This window comes from Salvelinus namaycush, chromosome 20 (assembly GCF_016432855.1).
Source record: "Salvelinus namaycush isolate Seneca chromosome 20, SaNama_1.0, whole genome shotgun sequence".
In the NCBI taxonomy this organism is placed as follows: domain Eukaryota; kingdom Metazoa; phylum Chordata; class Actinopteri; order Salmoniformes; family Salmonidae; genus Salvelinus; species Salvelinus namaycush.
In genome coordinates this window covers 347,039-370,244 of record NC_052326.1, presented here as the reverse complement: position 1 = coordinate 370,244, position 23,206 = coordinate 347,039, and the positions used below count along the sequence as shown (strand labels likewise).

The 23,206-nt window shown below is 42.8% G+C and overlaps 2 protein-coding genes across 2 annotated transcripts; one reads left to right on the top strand and one right to left on the bottom strand.

The window, feature by feature from the left end:
* The first annotated feature begins 1,953 nt into the window (after window positions 1–1,953).
* plch2b (phospholipase C, eta 2b) lies at window positions 1,954–15,278 on the top strand. Its single transcript, XM_039016602.1, has 22 exons — window positions 1,954–1,976; window positions 2,183–2,412; window positions 2,510–2,680; window positions 3,796–3,978; window positions 4,252–4,495; window positions 4,806–4,935; window positions 6,723–6,893; window positions 6,985–7,078; window positions 7,240–7,443; window positions 10,243–10,363; window positions 10,469–10,640; window positions 10,802–10,909; window positions 11,817–11,917; window positions 12,028–12,123; window positions 12,264–12,436; window positions 12,591–12,698; window positions 12,850–12,974; window positions 13,089–13,173; window positions 13,347–13,493; window positions 13,674–13,753; window positions 13,906–15,034; window positions 15,262–15,278. The coding sequence occupies exons 1-22, from the start codon at window positions 1,954–1,956 to the stop codon at window positions 15,276–15,278; spliced, it is 3,912 nt and encodes a 1,303-aa protein (XP_038872530.1).
* Window positions 15,279–15,924: 646 nt separating this feature from the next.
* On the bottom strand, window positions 15,925–21,155 carry LOC120065627 (glutamate receptor U1-like). Its single transcript, XM_039016683.1, has 9 exons — window positions 21,086–21,155; window positions 19,374–19,408; window positions 19,049–19,228; window positions 18,329–18,552; window positions 18,115–18,212; window positions 17,769–17,986; window positions 17,381–17,600; window positions 16,966–17,210; window positions 15,925–16,367 (listed from the first exon to the last, which is right to left on the bottom strand). Exons 1-9 carry the CDS (start codon window positions 21,153–21,155, stop codon window positions 16,263–16,265), a joined length of 1,395 nt encoding a protein of 464 aa, XP_038872611.1. The 3' UTR covers window positions 15,925–16,262.
* Window positions 21,156–23,206: the final 2,051 nt, after the last annotated feature.

Below are 23,206 nucleotides of genomic sequence, written 5' to 3'. Positions count from 1 at the left end.
AGTGCTCAGCATATGTGGGAACTCCTTCAATACTGTTGGAAAACCATTCCAGGTGAAGCTGGTTGAGAGAATGCCAAGAGTGTGCAAACCTGTCATCAAGGCAAAGGATCTCAAATATAAAATATATTTTTATTTGTTTAACCTTTTTTTGATTACTACATAATTGCATATGTGTTATTTCATAGTTTCGATGTCTTCACTATTATTCTAGAATGTAGAAAATAATCAAAATAAAGAAAAATCCTTGAATGAGTAGGTGTGTCCAAACTTTTGACTGTGATTGTGAAAACATGTTGTTTGACAATTTTGTAAAGGTATTGAAAACTAAATACAGAAATATCTAATTTACATAAGTATTCACACCCCTGAGGCAATACATATTAAAATCACCTTTGGCAGCGATTACAGCTGTGAGTCTTTCTGGGTAAGTCTCTAAGAACTTTGCACACCTGGATTGTACAATACTTGCCCATGATTCATTTCAAAATTCTTCAAGCTCTGTCCAATTAGTTGTTGCTAGACAAAGATTTCATTGCTAGACATTGCTAGACAAAGATTTTAAAGTCTTGTCAAAGATTTTCAAGCAGATTTAAGTCAAAACTGTAACTTGGCCACTCAGTAACATTCACTGTCTTCTTGGTAAGCAACTCCAGTGTAGATTTGGCCTTGTGTTTAAAGTTATTTCTACTCCTGAACTTATTTAGGCTTGCCATAACAAAGGGGTTGAATACATATTGACTCAAGACATTTCAGCTTTACATTTTGTCTTAATTTGTAAACATTTCTAAAAACATAATTCCACATTGACACTATGGGGTATTGTGTGTAGGCCAGTGGAAACAAATCTAAATGTAATCAATTTTAAATTCAGGCTGTAACACAACACAATGTGGAAAAAGTCAAGGGTTGTGAATATTTTCTGAAGGCACTGTATGGGATACACATGGTATACATCGTCCAACGAAATGCTTCCTTGCAGGTTCCTTATCAACAATGAAACAACAATAAGAAATAAGAAAATATAAAAATACAAACATAAAGTAAACGGCATTAACATTTTAGCATAAGTATTGTAGCGACCCGCACTAGTCAGGTCATTACAGTATAATACAGGATGGCACAATTTATAGTCCAATATTATGTATTCATATCTAAGAAACAGGGATAATTCAAAGCACAATTTGTAACATCTTTGATGCTCAGACAAAAACACACATACAAAAACAAACATAAGCCAATCAGTGTGCAGAACATAAGACCTCCTCCTGCAGAGTCAATACTTTAATTCAATTAAATACTTTGGTATCTCTGATAGGCCAGTGTGTTTTTCATAGAACAGACACCAAAAATACACAGCAGAGCTAATTCACAATTTTCATGTTAGTGTTATTACATGCTGATTGCAAAGAGGGCAATTGTCTCGCGAGGGAAGTGCCCGCAGGCTGCTGAGAAGGGGAGACTTAATCTCATTTGTTTGACTGCAGCCTACACTCAGTCACGCCACAAAAACTAACATCCCATTACTATCTGAGAGTGTTTGGATACTCTGCATTCAGCTACTTGATTGGACTTCCCTTTTGTGCTACTGAGTGAACATCCCTTCCCATCCCCACCTCTTTCCCTTTCTTTAAGAGCTTACATTTTGCGTGAAAATCCGTCGGCGAAGGCTGTGGCCTCCTTTAGCCCAGGATTACAGCTTGAGGAAGATTTAGTGGTTGACGCGTGTTGCACACTTCTCCTGCTGCCACAGTGCGAAACACACTTGTGTGTACGGTGGCTGCGTCACTGGGACCTGTGCTGTGGAATGTTTGGTGAAGAATGGGAATGAATGGAGTAACCAGGGGCCTTCACTCCCTGTCCTATGGCTAGTTCTTCTGGAGACACACATACAAACTGAGGTGGTGATACATGACAAGGTTTTTTAACTCTGGGTGATAAAATACAATTCTGAAAATGGATATACTTCCTGGATTATGGTAGGGAGTTAGAGTTGTCTTCAGGATATTAGTTTTGGTTTGAACCACAGTCCAACTGGAGAGACGAAGGCTGTGTGAGGGGCACAGACACTGGGTAGAGGACATGAGCGGGAGGCAGGTGTGTAGCTAAATGAGCGGTACAGGAATGAACGTCAACTCAGCCATGGCACCGCTATCTCCAGGACTAAACGTCAATTTATCTCCAGGACTAAACCCCATCAACACCCCACCGATGACAGCTCCATCTCCAAGATCTCCAAGACTGAGTCTCACCACCACCCCACCAATGACAGCTCCATCTCCAAGATCTCCAAGACTGAGTCTCACCACCACCCCACCGATGACAGCTCCATCTCCAAGATCTCCAAGACTGAGTCTCACCACCACCCCACCGATGGCAGCGATATTTCCAAGACTGAGCCTCACCTCTACCCCAGTGATGGCTACCTCGTCTACAGTGAAGAGTGGCTCTCCATCCTTTGCTTCCTTGTCTCCCGGACTGTTCTCCCCCTGTCTGTCCTCTCTGAGCGCAGAGAGAAGGACCTCCTCCCCCTTCAGCAGGTCCTCCAGCAGGTCCCCCACCCCATCCATCATGACGTCCCCAAAGCTGTGGCAGAAAACCTCCATCTCCAGACTGGCAGAGGAGTTCTTTTGGATTGGTGGAAGCGTCGTAGCACAACCCAAATGGAGACTGGGTCAATATGGTAAGCGACTGATGGAGATATGATATTTGACATATATTTTGTCTTCCCTCGAATGACTTAATTACATATTATTTGGGGAGGATACAGAGCTGTAAGTCATTAGCCACTGAGTTTGAACAAAATGTATGAAATAAGGTAGCATATTCTATAACACCTGCTATTGCTTCCTAAACCTTGGGTTTCCCACCATAATAGAGTGACAATGCAGGTGACATGTACGCAGGTAATAGTGAGTAGATGATGGGTATATGGACTCCAGACAATCCCTAGAGATTAGACTGAGTGATGCAGACTAGTGGGCATCACGTGTCTCTCTCTCTACTCCAGATTACAGAGGAAGGTTAACTGCTCTTACCGTCATGCTCAAAAATACCGTACAAACATGAATGCCATACGAACATGTCATGGGACAGGAGGTCGTAAGAGAATGGGAGCCAGCTCAATTAGAAAGACAAAGTCAACTGTAGGTAGGCCTACAGTATGCACTATCAATGAGTCAGTATAGAGCAGAATATTCTACACTACATATATTGCAAGGATGAAGTATCTATCTCAGTTGTACGAAAATACAAGTATTTGATGTGCAAGGTGCACGTTGATAACATAAACAACCCCTTAAATCCTGGCCCTGACGTTGTCAGCTAATCTAATAATCAACTGCTAGTTGGTAAATCTCTGCTTCAACCCTGCTATTCTCCTCAATTAATCTGAAAGGGATAATATGCGTGGCTTCCCCAGTGCTGTGAAATAACATTTGTAAATTCACCTGTTGATTGAAAGATAATTCAGTATTGTAGGACATATGGGGATACACATGCTTATGACACGTCTTACAATGCATTAGCATCTTCTCTTTGTTGCTCCAGTAATCAATTACTATATGGGCCCAAATAGACTAGCGTTCTGTGCAGGGGGTGTACTTGTACATCAAGCTGCCTCACGCTACAGAAACAGGATATAGGCTCCTACTCCTTTGAGCCGTTCCCTATTTACCCTAACCCTATTTACTTACTCGATATGGGCCCAAATGCTATAATTTTAGGGCACACAAGTACGCGATATGGACAGGGCGCCCTGTACCATATGAGCACAGAGGTCATCTGATGTTGACCCAGTGTGTGTGTGCCTTCCTCCCTGCGGCCTGTCTGCAGTGGAGAGGTGTATGTGCACCATGCAGACTGGCACCCAGATGACCAAACTGAAAGGGAAGAAGAAGGGCCTGGTCAGGTTCTTCTACCTGGATGAACACAAGTCCTGCATCCGCTGGAGGCCCTCCAGGAAGCACGATAAAGCTAAAAGTGAGTCAGACAGGGAATGTTTCAGATGGGGTTTCATACGGGTACTGTGAGGAATACTCTAGTATTTTAACTTGGTCTACATTCAACAGTTTACCAGCCCTATTCCATTAGCTATTTGAACATAATGTACAAACGCGCATACCACATGTGTGTTTTACCACCTTGTAACTCATCTGAAATAGCTATGAGATTTCTGAAAAAATGAACAGGTTATTGCAGCTGATTGACTGCTAGAGTACATTCTTATTCATTTTCATGTTGATTCTATCCCAGTAACCATTGACTCCATCCACGAGGTGTGTGAGGGCAAGAAGTCTGAGATCTTCCAGCGCTACGCAGACAGCTGCTTCGACCCCAACTGCTGCTTCAGTATTTACCATGGCGACCACGTGGAGTCTCTTGACCTGGTCACCACTAACGGAGATGAGGCCCGTACCTGGATTACTGGCCTGAAATACCTCATGGCTGGCATCAGTGACGAGGACAGTCTGGCAAAGAGACAACGCAAAAGGGACCAATATCCTTTACTCTGTCACTATGGAGCATATCACTCATAGGGCCTTATGACCCAATTATGAAAGTAGAACATAGACCATCCTACAACACCATAGAATACATCCATTTGACATAATAGGACCTGAATATCATCAGCCTGTGGGCATTTGATTCAATTAGGACATGATACCTTCCAACGTTTGTGTAAAATCACATGTAGCAACACATGTAATTCCAGGGATGTCTTGTCACATAGGATGTATTTTGATACACACTAAAATAAATGTCATTGGTCACTGGTCTCCATGTCTCCTCCTTAACTCTTATTTCACATGGTTACAGCAGACCTTCTCAGAGGCAGACAAAAACGGGGACGGCAATTTGAGCCTGGGAGAGGTTCTTCAGTTACTCCACAAACTCAATGTGAACCTGCCCAGGCAGAAAGTCAGAGAGATGTTTAAGGTAAGATCATATTCAGATGTTCATAAATCTGGGGATGAACTCACCAAGAACATTTTGATGTTCTTGTATCTCAATGTTTCTCATTACATCCTAGAATACAATAACAAGTAATTGTAATCTTTTAAAAGTAGTTTTACAGAAGGTCATTATATGTATCATGTGGAAACCCAGGATCAATTATAAACTAGTTTGCAAGAGCTTGCATTACAGGTGTCCTTACATGGTTTGGCACACAATGTACAGTGTTGTATATACTGTAGCTATCCCATAGTTCTGTCTGAAAGGTGAGAGGACTTAACCCTAGGCTACTTTAGAAGCCAGCAATAGGGTTTCACTCTGACAAGACTCTTCCAGAGGGGTTTAGGGGTCAAAGATCATGGCCTGATCTCCAATCCTAGCTTAGGATGTGTTGTCTTGTCTCAGGATTTCCTAGCCGTACCTTGAGAGAGTGCAGGTTGGTCGCTGTACGTGAGAAGCTCGCTACAGGAAGACCAGGCCATATGGTCACCGTTGAACAGAACAGATGGCTATGGTTGTATTAGCCTACTGTCACACTGCTCCAGTAATTCATACTAAGGCACAATGCATTACCCGTCTTCCATCTTGTTTAACCCCTCATGTCAGACAGTTTTGTTTTGTGGCTGTGCAAGAAGGATTTGTTCTGTGTCTTTATCTAAATCTATCAGTGGCTTGGAAATACAATGACATTTCTAAAGGGGGCAAGTAATTATACGGAACAAAAATATAAACGCAAGATGTAAAGTGTTGGTTGGTCTCTGAAATACACACAAAAAGCTTATTTCTCTCAAATTTTGTGTAGAAAATGTGTTTACATCCCTGTTAATGAGCATTTCTCCTTTGCCAAGATAATCCATCCACCTGACAGGTGTGGCATATCAAGAAGCTGATTAATCAGCATGATCATTACACAGGTGTTCCTTGTGCTGGGAGTGTGCAATTGGCATGCTGACTGCAGGAATGTCCACCAGAGCTGTTGCCAGATAATTGAATGATACTTTCTCTACCACAAGCAGAGTCCAATATCGTTTTAGAGAAATTGGCGGTACGTCCAACCGGCCTCACAACCGCAGACCATGTGTGACCACCAACTGTCTGAAACCATCTCAGGCACACTGGAGAAGTATGCTCTTTACAGATGAATCCCGGTTTCAACTGTACTGGGCAGATGGTAGTGGTGGGCAACTCCAGTCCTTGGGGGCATAATTTTTGTCACACTTTTTCTCCAATCACAGCTGATTAATCAAATTGCATTCTAAACTGAAGATCATGATTAGGTGATTATTGGAGTCAGGTGTGTTAGCTGGGGCAAAACTGTGACACCAATCAGGCCCCTGATGACTGAAAATGCCCACCCTCGGTGTATGGTATCGTGTGGGCAAGCGGTTTGCTGATGTCAATGTTGTGAACAGAGTGCCCCATGATTCCGGTGGGGTTATGGTATGGGCAGGCATAAGCTACGGACAATGAATGGCAATTTGATGGCATAGAGATATCGTGACGAGATCCTGAGTCCCATTGTCATGCCATTCATCTGCCGCCATCCCATCATGTTTCAGTATGATAATGCTTAAGAATCATAAAGAGATGGGCAGTATTTTCTGAACTGCAAAGAACCATTGAAGGGTTCAAATGGTTCTTTGAGTCATTATGGTTTCACATAGAACCATCACCCTTCTCAAATAACCCTTGAGGAACTCTCTTTTCTAAGTGGTTAACCCTCACCCTAACCTTAACTAGAACCCTACATATTTTCTTTCCATCCTCAGAAAGCAGACACAGATGACAACCAGGGTTCGTTAGCTTTTGAAGAATTCTGTACCTTCTATAAGATGATGTCTACACGCAGAGGCCTCTATCTCATCATGCTCTCCTACAGTAATAACAAAGAGTTCATGGACCTGAATGACCTGGTCCGTTTCATGGAAAATGAACAGAAGGTAAAACTGAATTAAAAGCAGAATATAACGTTTAAAAAAAAAATATTCCGCATATTTGCTGATTTTTCATCACAATGTTTCTGTTTGGTAGATGGCGGGTGTAACCAGAGAATATTGTCTGGAGATAGTCAGCCAGTTTGAGCCATGTTCTCAAAACCTACAGAATATGGTTCTGGGCATCGATGGTAAGGATTTTACATGATTTTGAAGTAGTTTTCATGACACAAGCGCCTGTATCACAGCCCACAGAAATAGCCAAATACACATGAACAGACATGGTGTATCTCCAAGTACAGTAACAGTATGTCAATCAAAGAAAAGTCACATATCCTGTTTCTTACCTCAGGTTTCACCAATTACATGCGAAGTCCAGCAGGAGACATCTTTAAACCAGACCACCATCATGTGCACCAGGACATGACTCAGCCCCTGTGTAACTACTTCATAGCCTCGTCCCACAACACCTACCTGACAGGGGACCAGCTTCTGTCTGAGTCCAGGGTAGACATGTACGCCTATGTGCTCCAGGCTGGCTGTCGCTGTGTGGAAGGTAAGCTTAGACACTATAATGGCTGTTCAACTGCCTCCCTACTCAAAACATTGCAGTGCTGTACTCCAACTTAAGTGATAAGTGATATGCCAGAGAAGCCGGTGTTTGCTGATTTGTTTAAGAGACTTTATAGCCATTTACACAGATGATTCAAAAGATCCAAGGACAGGACGTACTGGGTCAGCATTTGTAGTGCAGGAATGTGGGGTGGCAGTCAGGAAACGTATTACTGATCATCTGGCTGTATATACGGCAGAGCTGATGGCCATTCTGTAGTTGTTGCTCTGATTCATGTGCAGTGTTGATGAGTCTGCAGTCCTTTAGCTCACGTAGCAGACAAGACCTGCTTGATAAGATGCTACAAACCCATGGCAGGATTAGACAGATGGGTATACAGAGATAAGATTTACTTGAGTCCCTGTCCATGTGGGGGTAGAGGGGAACGAGGCAGCTGATATACTGGCTTAACAAGCACTTAGTAGTGGGAATGTTGATGTTGTAGTTTTAATGAGAAAGGCAGAGGTAAAAAGCCTGATATGGACAGTGATGGTGCAGAGATAGCAGGAGCAGTGGAATAGAGATACTAAGGGCAGGTATTTATTTAAAGTACAGATGAAAGTCGGGGAGGGGGGAGCGGCAGGAAGGGACAGAAGAGAGGAGGCTATTTTTACAAGATTAAGGGTGAGACACAGCCAGTAGATTAAGGGTGAGACACAGCCAGTAGATTAAGGGTGGGACACAGCCTGTAGATTAAGGGTGGGACACAGCCAGTAGATTAAGGGTGGGACACAGCCAGTTGAATAAGGGTGGGACACAGTCAGTAGATTAAGGGTGGGACACAGCCAGTAGATTAAGGGTGGGACACAGCCAGTAGATTAAGGGTGGGACACAGCCAGTAGATTAAGGGTGGGACACAGCCAGTAGATTAAGGGTGGGACACAACCAGTTGAAGAAGACCTTAAATATGATAGGAAAGCATCCAACAGGAAAGTATGATTATTGACAGGAAACAGAGACAGTGGAGCATGTATTGCTACAGTGTGAGGAGTATTAAAGGGAAAGAGGGAGACTGAGATCTAGCATGAGGGAGAAGAGGATACAGGGAATTATTTTAAAGAGTATATTGAGTAGAACGTCATTAGATATAGTCTCAAATATGTTGTTATGTTTTTTAAGAGCAACATGGCTGGGAGGTAGGATTTAGATTATCCCTATCGCTGGCCCATACTCCAGTACAGTAGGTGGCGGTAATGCACCATAACGTTGGATGCCAACAGCCGATAAAACCCCATCAAAGAAAGCCGGTGTTTGGAGGATATATTGGCACGGTTGTTGTTAGGTCCGAGATGAGGGCATTATTACTTTTGTACAACGGGTCACCAACATATTCAAATAGTGATTGACATATGTTTCATTAAAAACGTTATTTTTATGAATTTATTCATACTATTTCATCATTCCACAAGATATAGTCCCGACACAAATCTATGGTTGCTTCCCAAGCCGCCTGGTCGTTCGTTCTTTCTGGCATCATTCTTATCCCTTGCTTGCCAGCTAGCCAACTTTGGCTAACACAGTCACGTCAAACAGCGTTGCCATAATAGTAGCAAAGTAGCTGCATTTGCGTTTGTATAAGCTGTTTTCTAATGATTGTTGGGGGGATACATCCACAGCAATGAACTAATGATGTGCGATTTCGCCTGGCATTGAACATTTCTCTGTCGCCAGGCCACTGTTCAAAAGAGACAGCCAACTACACAGCTAACACAATCACTTCAAACTGAAAATGGAATGACAGCAAACTAGCTGCATTTCATCTCGTTTTACCTGTTTTCTATTGACATTTCTTTGTAAAAATGATGCCTGCTGATTTATGATTTCGACTGGCTGAGAAATGCTGCCTGCCTGTGTGTCTCGTCCCGACTCCCGACAGGTTCATTACCATAGGACAGCTGGAGATCGAATTTCAATATCTTGAAACAATGTTGCAAATGTCGGAGAGACAGACAGCAAGGTTTATACAAATCTCCGCTGTTGAAATTTAAATCAAATGATAGTCTAAAAGAAATGGGATATAATGTCTAAATGCTTTTTATAGTGGAAATCAAGTTTATAAATTGCCTGGCTGGGCTGATGAGAGAGTGGATTGCGCAGTGAGATGGGACAGTAGATAGGCATTTAACGTCATAGCTTTAGCTAGCGGTAACTTGTGGAATAGACACCGGCTGGAATGTTGTTTTAACCAGTTAGCATCCAGGATTAGACCCACCATAAACCATGGGTATGACGAAACATTTATTTTTACTGATCTAATTACATTGTTAACCAGTTTATAATAGCAATAAGGCACCTCAGGGGTTTGTGGTATATGGCCAATATACCACAGCTAAGGGCTGTTCTTAGGCACGCGGAGTGCCTACATACAGCCATGGTATGTATATTGGCCATATTTTAAAATTGAACCTTTATTTAACTAGGCAAGTCAGTTAAGAACAAAATCTTATTTACAATGGCAGCCTAGGAACAGTGGGATAACTGCCTTGTTCAGGGGCAGAACAACAGATGTTTTCCTTGTTAGCTCGGGGATTCGATCTTGCAACCTTTCGGTTACTGGCCCGACGCTCTAACCACTAGGCTACCTCCCAACCCATATAAGCACACCGCTTCGGGCCTTATTGCTAAAATAGACACTGGCTGGAATGCGGTTTTAACCAATCAGCATCCAGGATTAGACCCAACCGTTGTATTACAGTATTTACCATCCTCATCACTCACTCACTCTTTCTCTGTGTCTGTCAGTGGACTGCTGGGATGGACCAGACGGGGAGCCTATCGTCCATCATGGCTACACCCTGACATCCAAGATCCTCTTCAAAGACATCATTGAAACCATTAACAAATATGCCTTCACAAAGAATCAGTGAGTACCTTTATTTTGTCATCATGTCCTGCCCAGGTATAGATAGCAATATAAAACCATTCATGGGCAACACACATTTCAATATGTTGTGTCATACATCCTCAGGTACCCAGTGATCCTATCCATAGAGAACCATTGCACAGTGCCCCAGCAGAAGAAGATGGCTGAGTATCTGTTGGAGGTGCTCCAGGATAAGGTGGACCTTTCTACGGTCAACATGAATGAATTCAGAAAGTTGCCCTCCCCAGAGCTCCTGAAAGGGAAAGTTTTAGTCAAGGTAAAGCCATATTTCTTTACCAGTGCACTGCGCAACCAATAGTAGCAGTCAGTCATTTCCATAGCGCCGATTTCCAAATCATGAAACTTTAAAACAACATTGCACAACACTTTCTGTGAAAAAAAAGTAATGTAGTAAACAGACTGGTTGTTATTCCTCAGGGAAAGAAGCTTCCAGCGAACATTGATGATGATGCAGAGGAGGGGGATGTGTCGGATGAAGACAGTGAGGAAGAGGAGGACGAAGATGACACCCAGATAAACACAGATGTAAGGACATTACTACCGTTTAGCTAAAATATACGGAGGGAAAAATATCAATGTTTTGAGTAAAACTACCCCAGGACATTTGTAGTGTTCCTAAAAGCCCCTGTAGGTGGCATAATACACCAAACGTGAGGCATCAATGAACGTCTCATCACTGTAAGCCTAGTGCCCTTATTCTTTGTCTGAAAACTATATCAATTAACGTCTGTTTTACAGTGGATGTTATGTGAATTTCATCATGTGTTTCAGTTGACCTAGATACAAATATCTGATTGCTGTACTTTTTTTGTTGTTGCTGACTTCAGAGAACAATGAAAAGCATACCTCGTGATGTTATCAGGTGCTCTGTCATAAGATGATACCAAAGCCATTAGGAATTCCATCAGACAGTGAGATAGCTAGGTGGCTGATTGATTGTGTCAGCAGGGAGTCTAGAGTCTTGAATATGTTTGACTATTCAAGGGGAACGCTGCTGGCACTGCAGATGAATCCAAACCCAAGAAACGCAGGTCTATCATGGGCAGCTTCAGACGCAAGGTCAGCCTATTCTCTGGTACAACTCCCTCCCTGCCTACCTCCTTACCCGGTCTTCGCTTCACCGCGCTTTCCAATCATGTTTATGCAAATGAACTTCACTCTTCCTCTTCACCATTCCCTCCACCATGCAAATGACTCTTACCTCACCAGCACAAATGCAAATCACGAACTCCCTTCACCACCCCCCTTTACCAACACTAGCGTGTGAAAATAGCCGTTGTCACCATAGGCCTGCATCAGCTTTTCTGTGTGACTTTCCTGACAGCGCAGTGTATTGCTTTGAGAGACATTTTCTACTGCTCTAACATGCTCTTGTTACAGTAGAAATGCCCCCATCTGGACTAAACGCTGACTGTTCATTTCTTGTGCTTAGAGGAAAAAGAAGAAGAAAAAGAAGCTAATGCTTAATTTAGACCATGCAGACCAAGAGAACCCCATCATGAGAGACAAAACACACATTGTGTACCACAACAAGTAAAGTCAATCAAACATGACTGTTATACTGTTATCAAACCATTTACTTGAACTTTTAAACATTGACCCATGCATCCACTTATCTCTGGCCCTCCCCTATTCACCCTCAGGAAAGGGAAGACGATGAGGTTATCCCGAGCGCTGTCTGACCTCGTCAAGTACACCAAGTCTGTCCGGGTCCATGACATTGAAACACAAGGTGGGGAGTAGTGTCCATATTCATACAAAATCATTTCTGTTTTATTTAACAATAGCACAAGATCTTTCAGCATGGGAGTCATTCTATCTCTTGGTTGTCAGTGTGTCTGAACCTATGTGTTTTCTGGTCGGCAGCTTATATGACCAGTTGGCAAGTGTCTTCCCTCAATGAAAGCATTGTGAACCAGATCATGGCTCTGAAGCCAGCTCAGTTGGTGCGATTAAACCAGAGGCAGCTACTACGTGTTTACCCCTCCAACTACCGTGTGGACTCTAGCAACTTCAACCCACAGCCCTTTTGGAACGCAGGATGCCATATGGGTAAAATACCCTGCTCATGCAATACCTTAAGTGTGCTTTGCTTTGCTTACAGAGAAAAACAAGACAGTCTAGAGGCAAATATCTAGACTTCAGTCTGGTTCAGAACAGTGGTCGTACTCTAAAATGTATTTCTTATCTTGTCTTATCTTTTCAGTTGCACTGAATTACCAAACAGAGGGCCGCATGCTTGAACTGAACAGAGCCAAGTTCTCAACCAATGGCAACTGTGGATACTTACTGAAGCCCAGGTGCATGAATAAAGGTGGGTACTATTAGAAAACATGGGTAACTGTAGTTGAAGCCAAAATACAGACATGAGCAAACGGATTATACAATTAAACACTATAAATGCACAGTAGTTGTTTCTCAGAATAACAGTTTGCTGGCTGAACGTTGCCCTCTGTGTTGCCCAGGTTTCTTTAACCCTACGCTGGAGGACCCTCTGCCGGGACAGAGTAAGACTCAATTGGTACTGAAGATTATCAGTGGGCAGCAGCTTCCAAAACCCAAAGACTCAATGCTGGGGGATAGAGGGGAGGTGAGACATGTCAGACAACCTCAATTGACCTATTTTATGTGAGGAGACTACAAGGCTATTTGTCTTGTCACTCGTGCGTTGTATGTGAATGTGTCTTCTTTGTTGTTGTCGTAGATTATTGATCCTTTTGTAGAGGTGGAGATCATCGGTCTGCCTATTGATTGCTGTAAGCAGCAGACGCGGGTGGTGGATGATAATGGTGAGCATTGATCTTAACTCAACAGCTATTTAGTTTCCGTTTTCTTTTAACAAGGTGCTCATTCGACTACGCATTTTGATATTCTGTTAAACTTCTGCTGAATGAAAAGCACTAAAAGGTTGTGGAAATGCAATGGAAGATAATAGTCTCCTTCCTTCTCTGTGCCATTGTAGGCTTCAATCCCATGTGGGAGGAGAGCTTGGTCTTCACCCTCCACATGACCCAGATTGCACTGGTGCGTTTCCAGGTGTGGGACCATGATCCGATAGGACAAAACTTCATTGGACAGAGGACCATAGCATTCGTCAGCATGATGCCAGGTAAGGTAGCTGGAGGGATTAACCAGGTCTCTACTTCATCAGACAGAAGACATTTGGATCGTCAACATAACAAGTGTACCATTATCATGGATTGCTCTATGAAAATAAAATGCATGTGATTTTGGGATTAATGTGATAAATGGTTAATTTTACCCTATCATCTTTTAAAAACATGTTAAGGTTATCGCCATGTCTATCTTGAGGGCATGGAGGAGGCCTCCATCTTTGTTCATGTTGCTGTAAATGACATCACAGGAAAGGTAGGCCTAAGCACTGGGTTGAGTTTTGCTTTACCTATATTGCTGTAGTTGAAGACTAAGGCTTAGATTTTCTTAACAGTGAGTCAATTCACAACTCACTTTCTCTTGAATTCAACACTTGATGAAAGCTTGTCTTGTTTTCTGTCACGTAGGTTAAGCCAAGTAATGCTGTAAAGGGTTTTTTGAAAAAAGCTACGAAGAAAGGGTCAGCCAAGGAGCCAAAGACGGTCTCTATGCACCTCTCCACTTACTCATCAGAGGACGTCCGTCAGCGGTACCGCAAGGACCTGGACTCCTACTCCCAGGAGAACAGCGGGAACGGCAGCATGTTAGTGACGCCTGCAGGCATAGACTACCTCCATAGAGGGACTCAGAGCGAACCACTGAAGCGAGCTCACACGGTGCAAATTCTGGAGGAGGAAATCCAGGGTGCTTCTCCAAAGGAGGAGAAAAAGAAGGAGGGGAAAAGGAAGGGCATCCTTGTCCGCGTGTCCTCCACCTTCTCCAACTCTGGGGCGTCCATCCCGTGCATCACAGCAACAAGCCCTGACCTGGAGGGCATGTTTCAGTCGTCTCAGCCACAGAGTCCAGAACCAGAGAGACAAATGCAGTCGTTTCAGGCAGCCTGGCCAGATCTGGAAGACCAGGTTCAGTCTTTCCATGCACACTGGCCGGGCCAGAACAACTCGGGTCGGTCATTTGAGCCTGAGTGGCCAGACCCACCTGTGATTGAGGACATAGCAGGAGAACCACTGAGAAAGCTTAACAGTAAGCCTGCACTCCAAATTGTATCAGAACATCTGAACCAGCCCCAACCCCAGCTCCATCCGCAGCCCCAGTCCCAACCCCAGCCCCAGTCTCATCCTGAGGTCATTCTCCGGAACCGACACCCACCATCCTCCCCTGTCAGAGTTAGACGGACCCTGGAGACCCCAGCCAGCCAACGCCCCTCCAACACGTCACGGACAAAGGCCCGCTCTCGCAGTGTTCCACGAAAGCAGCATACCTCCCCCATCACCCCGGTAGTTAACCGCAGGGCTGCTGTGCACTGGCAGCCTCAGACTCCTTCCCCTCCCCCCCAGAACCATTGCCGCTATGGCCACCAGCCTATACCCAACGGCCTCTACCTGTCTGACAGTGACTCCAGCAGTGGTGGCAGTATAGACAGTCTAAGTCTGGAGCTCCTGCCCTCGCGTGTGCCAGTCAGTGGGCAGAGGGAAGTGGGCACCCTGCAGAGAGAGATGAATGCCCTCTTTGACCAAAAGATGAAGGAGATTCGCTGTAAATCGCCACTCTTTTTTTACGGTAAAAGTGACTCTTATTATACGATATCTTATTCTGTTATTATATCCCAGCTAGAGAGCATGCCAGTGTTAAAGATGTATTGTTTTTTGGTCACAAAGTATGTGTACTTGTATGCTCAGATCATCGACATTACAAAATCGATGTTGATTGATGACCCTGGAATTATAGTAATGACAATTTTGTTCGCTGTGTTTTATTTGCAGATTACTCTACGCTATAGTAACCAGACACTACAAGGACCACAGCAGTGAGCAGCCAATTGGAATAAGCATAGGAGTAGGAAATACACTTGTAAACATATAGCGTTACCTTGTATGTATCTAGATGCATGTACAAATGTCATCACATTTTGAGACCGAACAAGTTTATTTTGTATAAGCTAATCACTTACTTTTTATGTGGATATTGTGATTTTTGCATCACGATGCATCTATTGTAAATAGAACTGAATACCAAAGTGAATCGTTCTGAAGGGAACAGAATGGAACATGCATTCATTACTAGACTGGTTTTATTGAAAGATGTGCCGTAACTTTTACATCAACATCGTTCTATGACATAATGTTTTTTTTATGTGTTGAGTTCTATAATGACAAAACATGTTATGTAAGTGGACTGACGGTTTTATAGGTTTGAAACGAATGTGCGAAATGTGTGCTGCCAATTGTACAAAAACAGTTCAGTATACTTGGTATCTATAATATGTAAATGTATAATCTACTTTAAAACGAATGTACTGCATCATTTCATTAATAACAGTAATATATTGCTCTCAGTATTTGTGCTGATCAAAAGTACTGAAATGTAAACTCTTTGAAAGTGATGATTTTTCATAATTTACAGATGACTTGACTTGGACCTTCATGTTTCATTTCTATTTTTGCACCGCTCTTAAATCTTTCTAAATCAGTACACATGAAATTATTTGTAACAGTAAATATACATGTTGTTTTTCTCAATAAAATATCTTCAACATAATACTGTAGTATTGTTAATTTACTCCACCTCTCCAGTATGTTATTTATTACTCTGTTAATTAACACATGTCACATAACAGCCTGGAAACAGTCTGTAAGCATGTCTGATACACAGTGTTTCTTTGTGGTTAAAAAAAAGTATCTAGAACAAAACTCATGTCAAGACCTGCATAGTGACATTTGCTTTGTTAGGCCATATATAATAGAGTATCTACTATCATTTCTACTCATGCTTTGTCTTTGTCTGCGGTTTCCTGGCTTCTCTTCTTGTTGGTGGTGGTGGTCCTCAAGCGCTGACTCAGTTCATCAGACAACACTGTGCAATATGATTTCTGTGGGGAGAAAATTGGAGCGATATGTAGAGCAATCTTGACCAGGCAAATCTGCTTATCTATTCATATGGAATATTCCCACAATCCACCTGTCACGTTCCTGACCTTATTTTCCTTTGTTTAGCTGTGTTTAGTTGGTCAGGACGTGAGCTGGGTGGGCAGTCTATGTTATTTGTTTCTTGTTTAGGTTCATTGTTAATTAGCCTTATATGGTTCTCAATCAGGGGCAGGTGTTTGACGTTTCCTCTGATTGAGAACCATATTAAGGTAGGCTGTTCACACCGTTGGTTTGTGGGTGATTGTCTTGTGTATGTACCACACGGGACTGTTTCGTTGGTTTAGTCTGTTCCTGTTCGTGCATTCTTCGTGTTATGTAAGTTCTCATGTCCAGGTCGGTCTACGTCGTTTTTGTTATTTTGTCATTTATCAAGTGTGCTTCGTGTTCGTCTTGTTTGAATAAATTCATTATGTACTCCACAAAAGCTGCGTTTTGGTCTGATCCCTGCTCCTCCTCAGACGAGGAGGAGAACAATCGTTACACCACCACTCTTCATTAAACCAGTTAGACCGTGTAAGTGTGTGCATATGTGTTGCTCACCCTCTGCTCCCCAGCATTGCTCCGGGACTTGATGGTGAGCTCCAGGACAGCCAGCAGCACCCCCAGCCCCAGGCCCAGAGCCAGCACCAGGAACATGCCCTTCAAGCTGTGGGGCTGCAAGGGGGAGGCCTTCGCTGGGTCTGCCATGCAGCTGCTGGCCCACCACTTACTGCGCAGGTAAGCCAACTCTCCTGCCTCACTCAGCTCCAGGATGGCCACACTGAGGTTCTTCAGCATGGGAGAGCCTGGATGACACAGACAGTACCATTTGCACATCAGCGGGCTTGTTAGAGAAAGTATTTGTGTCGCATGAGTACGGTGAGTGTAAGAACATTATCACATCTAAATAATGTTCAGAGGTTTCAGTCAATGTGTGTTGCCGTATGATATCTCACTCCCTGGACATGTGGCTCACCCAGGGTGCCTGCGATGCTGTACCCTCTCATGCCGATGACCTCATGGACACGGACCAGCTCACAGTGACGAGCCGCCACCAAGTCCAGTGACACAGACTCTCCAATGAAGGCAAAGTTGCCCTCCTTTGCCCGGCGAACACCCTCATCCATTGATGACACAAAACTCTTGGCTCTCTCCATGTGCTCATAGATCCTGCGGTAGGTTGGGTTGTTAGAGTTCTACACAAAGGAAAAGAAAAACCACGGACAGAGAGGAAGAGAAAGTCAGCATGCCGCTGAGAGAACTGACAGAACGGAGACACTGACGCGTGAGCCTAATCATTTGAGGGCAAAGAGCGAAGGGGAAAAGAAGGGAATAAGAGGTGTGGCAGGGTGCACTGGCCTCACCTTGAAGAAGGCAAGTGTGGAGGAGCCAGACAGGGTCCCATACTCAATCCCTTGCTGGTTGGCCAAGTCCTCAAACCCTTTCACCATCAGTTGATTGGAGTCTGAGCCCTGAGATGTGCTGAGGTTGGAGAAATAGCAGGCCAAGAGGACCAGACCAAACAACCACCAGGTGCAGCATATTATGCGTCCTGATAAAGCTTTGGGGTGTGGACCGGCACCTGAGAATAAGAAGAAGCAATACTAAATCAGAACACCAAACCACACAGATCATACACACCTCGTGTGTTGTTGTTTTGGTGCGGGTACGCTATTGGTTGAAATGCCTGGTTAAATCCCTGTTAGTTACCCTGTAGAGTGAGGGCTCCAGCAGTGTACCACAAACTGTGGCTGAAAGTGAAGTTGTTTTCCTCAGTCTGGGGTTGACTCCACTCACATGGGCTGAGTCTGTGTTGGAAAATGTTTGTTTAACAGTTTTTAAATTATACTTGTAAAAGGTTCCAGCCAGGCTCAGTACATGATAAATGTATTTTCTGATGAAACTTCATCACACCATAATTCACCTGGCTACTACACAGATGGAAATAGCAGTCCCCAGGTACGCAGCGAGGATCCCCACCCAGGTCTCTACTGAGAAGGGGGTCAGGAAGTCAAAGATGCCAGCCTCTTCTGAGATGTCTTTCCTCAGGAGAATGCTGATGCCTGTCTGCATGAAGGGTTTGGTCATCCCCACAACCTTCTCCCGGGCAGCAGTGAGGGTCAGAGGAGCAATCGCCAGGTCTGCCTCCTACAGGGATAAGAACATAGATTTATATTTTACATTAGCTTTTTTCTTTTTTTTAACCTTTATTTATACAGGTTTTTTCTCATTGAGATAACATCTCTTTTCCAAGAGAGACCTGGTCCAATAGCAGCAGAGGGAACAACGTTTCAGACAAAACAACTTACATACACTAACACAACATTAAACAAAACCATAAATACACATACAGTACAACAAAAACATTTTACATAAAAAACACAAAGGTCTTGACTGAAAACAGCTGGCCTAAAAACAATTACACTCTTCTATGACATATACATCGATCAAGTGTTTAAACTCCACCAACGAAACTAGATCATCACATTTTAAAATGTTCACACTATAAAATGTTTCACCTGCACGAGTAATTTCCCACATGGTTATGGTCACATTAAAATGGACAGTATCAATCTTAAGCAGAAATGTGAGCAGATGTTCCGCACTGTAATCACTCATCTATGAAAAAGTTAGCTTTACTCACCTTTCTCACCACCTCTCCGATCATCCCATTCCAGGCCCCACTCTCATCCTGCCTGCCATAGGACCCATCTTTCACCAGGTGCACGTTGTACTTGAAGTCCAGTTTCTTGGCCAGTTCAGACAGCAGGTCCATGCAGTAACCTTCCATCTGAGAGCCTTTGGACATGGTGTATGGATCTTGCTGAAGGGTGAGGCACAGAAGAACGATTCGGACTTCTGAATCATCATCAATCTTGTTTATACAGCAGCAAATGGGTTGAAATGGAGTAGAAAATGCTTGCAGTCAATACAGTATAGAGTGACAGAAACATGCATCCTTTAATTACCTTTATTGTAGTGATTGTCAAGTCTGGTTGCATTGCTAAAGGAGAAATAGATATTAGTGAGATATAGAGGTTACCTTGATTCACCCGCATCCAACTCAAAGAGGAAGATAAACTACTTGAAGTTGCATTTGAACCTTGCCAATGACATTCTTAGGTGAATCACTTATGATTCACAGCATCACCAACAGCGGCAGCATTGTGAGTGCTTTCTAAGTACATCCACACATCAATTGAATAAAGGCATATACACAGGAGGACAACAGCGTGCATGCTTACACACTGAACAGAGAGGGGAGAGGGCACTGGCAGACCTTCTCCATCGGCATTGAAGCATTGCCAAAGCGTCTTTCCGGTCCCACTGGCTCGACATCCCTAATTCACAAATATTTTTCTTGCAATTGGAGTGCCTTCCAAATGTAGCCGGCGGATTCAAAGAGCTCTTTGTGCTGTGGCCATCTTTAGCCCTTATACCCTGAGTCGGTGACCCCTTTGCAGATAGTGAGAGGTAAACATGGGGGTGCATTGATGCCTTCTTAGTCATCACAACTGGTTTCCGGCATCCCAGAGAGCTGGCCACTCTCCTTTCCCACTTGAAAGTGTTCAAAACCGTTAAGATCTATTTACAGCCATATTCCAGCTTGTGAGTTATTTCAAGCCATCACAAAGACATGGCACTATGGGGTAGGAGGGCAGTCAGAGTATCAAAAGCCTTGATACAGGCTAAGGCCTCAGGGCTCCCACAAAACCATAGGGAGATCCTGACACACATCAGCTCCGCCTATTCAAAAGATGACACCCATACAAGCTCTTCAAGGGCCCTGTCACTTTTTGGCCACATTTAAACACAAGGCTCCTTGTTTGTTGCATTGAATTGATTTATTACCATTTTTGTGAGCATGTCAGCTGGCTCGCTTCTTTTTCTGTCAGAGTGGTACGTGTATGCCAGACAGGATGCGGCCCCTCACTTTGATGCCATGCCCAGCTGACAGTCTCCTCATTCATAACTCGTCAAGCTGAGAGAACATGAGGAGTCTGGCACCAAAATAAGCATATACACTGCCAACACAAGCGCATCGACTGGTCAAACGGCTAAAGAAAAACGTCTACATTTTGTCATTTTACATTTTCTCATGTTCTCTCGGGAATTTAGTTTGAGTGGCAGTCTGTTTCTGTTATCATGCCAATCAGAGGTGGACTTAGCTATGTTTCATAGATTTCAAATTAAATGGACGCCAGCTACCCAAGGGTCCCCGCCCACTGACTGATTTACACAAATGTCAGTTAGTCACTAATTCAACAGATTTATAAGACCTATCTATAAACATTTTAATTGTTGGATAATAATAATAATCTGGCAGTAAATGTATAGGGGTGTTAGAAGGCCCCTCAACAGAATTTTAAATGGGCCCCCAAATTGCTATGTCTGCCCCTGATGCCAACTCCTTGTCACTCATTGTCATACCAAACAAATCCTCTATTTTATTCTCAAGCTCATTAGTGGTCATTAATGAAAGAAAGTTTAGAATTGAAGATTGCTTTGAGACCAGATTGTTTGGCTTGACGATAACAGCGTTTGGACCAGGTTATGGTGAATCTCATGCATGTCAAGATTCCTGTTTTACACAGTTTTGCTTGCTTTAGTGACCGACAAACAGACAAAGAATGAACTGGATTTATGAGCACAGTAAGATGTACATTAAACAGTGTATTACCCGCAGCACAGCTCCTTGGGGACAGTAGAAGCACCATGGTGCACACGATGACACCCAACAGCACCCTCATGGTTTCCCCTCTGATCCTAATGATGTAGTGGTACCAACGTGATTTCACAAACTATTCAATTCAGAGAACAAAAGAGCTAATGTCGTACTCAAATTGAACAGTGGACTAAAAATACAGTAGTTATGAAGCATGGATATATTACATCTATGACAATACACAAATGAAAGAGATCTCCATACCTGATAAGATTGTTAGCTGTAAAGTGAGTCGGCTGTGTTGAGGCTTCCAGCTAAAGACTGATCCTGATGAACTAGAACAAATGATGATGAGAAATATTCATCCCAGCACAACAGAGCTGCTAAAACAGCCAATGGACTTTTTTGTGGGTGGAGAATGAGTTTGTCCCCTGTGACTGTGTCACTTAACAATATGTTTGGAAGATTCAAACGCCTGTTTTGCTATAACTAATGTTATCTTCCCAATTGCTTGCTGGTTTGATGTTCACCTCAGATGTACACCTTCTTACAGAACAAGGCTATATATAGGCTATAGACCAGCTGGTGAATATAGTATGGAAGCTCGTTCCTGACACACAAAAAAAAGAAAATCTGACTACGAGTTATGAGATAGTAAGTCATAATTATGAGATATTAAGTCAAAATTCTGAGATATAATGCCTTCAAAAAATATTCAGACCCCTTTGGCTTTTTCCACATTTTGTTAAATTACAGCATTATTATAAAATGGATTAAATCGTTTTTCCCCCTCATAAATCGTGTAGATTTATAATACCCTATAATGACAAAGTAAAAACAGGTTTTGAATTTTTAGCAAATTTATTAAAAATAAAAAACTGAAATATTACATTGACATAACAGTCTGATGGCCTTGAGATAGAAGCTGTTTTTCAGTCTCTCGGTCCCAGCTTTGATGCAACTGTACTGACCTCGCCTTCTGGATGGTAGCAGGACTGTTAAATGTCCAGGATCCAGACTTACTATCTCACAATTATGACTTAGTATCTCATTATTATGACTTACAGCCACTGCCTGTTCACCGCGCTACCATCCAGAAGGCGAGGTCAGTACAGGTGCATCAAAGCTGGGACCGAGAGACTGAAAAACAGCTTCTATCTCAAGGCCATCAGACTGCTAAACAGCCATCACTAGCACAGAGAGGCTGCTGACTACATAGACTTGAAATCATTGGCCACTTTAATAAATGGAACACTAGTCACTTTAATGCCACTTTAATCATGTTTACATATCTTGCATTACTTACCTCATATGTATATTCTGTATTCTATCCTAACTATTGCATCTGAGCCTATGTCGCTCTGACATTGCTCATCCATATATTTATATTTATATATTCTTATTCCATTCCTTTACTTAGATTTGTGTGTATTAGGTATTTGTAGTGGAATTGTTAGATATTACTTGTTAGATATTGCTGCACTGTCAGAACTGGAAGCACAAGTATTTCGCTACACTTGCAATAACATCTGCTAACCATGTTGATTTGATTTTAAGTTAAAGTAAAAGTTGTCAAAAATATAAATAGTAAAGTAAAGTACAGATACCCCAAAGAACTACTTAAGTAGTGCTTTAAAGTATTTTTTACTTAAGTACTTTACAACACTGCTCATAATTATACCTTACTATCTCATAACTAAGACGTGGATGTCGATTAGGGCAACCCCCCGGATCTCTCTGATTCAGAGGGGTTGGGTTAAATGCGGAAGACACGTTTCAGTTGAATACATTCTGAAACTGACTAGGTATCCCCCTTCCCTTTCCCTTTAACTAGTAGTCAGATATATTTTATTTTGTGGCGGGAATGGGCTTCTATAGTATGGAGAACAAAGAAAAGAAAGTGGCACATGTTTTTTGTTGTTAAATTAACAAACGAAAGAGGGTGGGAATGTTTATAGTATAAACTGTGAAGGGAGCTGGCTGGTTCAGTTGCATGCCGCTATTATTCCTACGTTTCAAACTCTTGCCTGCAGATATTATCCCCTTCACGAAATCTATGTCTATTTTTTTGTATATGAAATACAGTGTGACAAGTTCAGAAACTATGCAGAAATAACATATAAATAGGCATAGCCT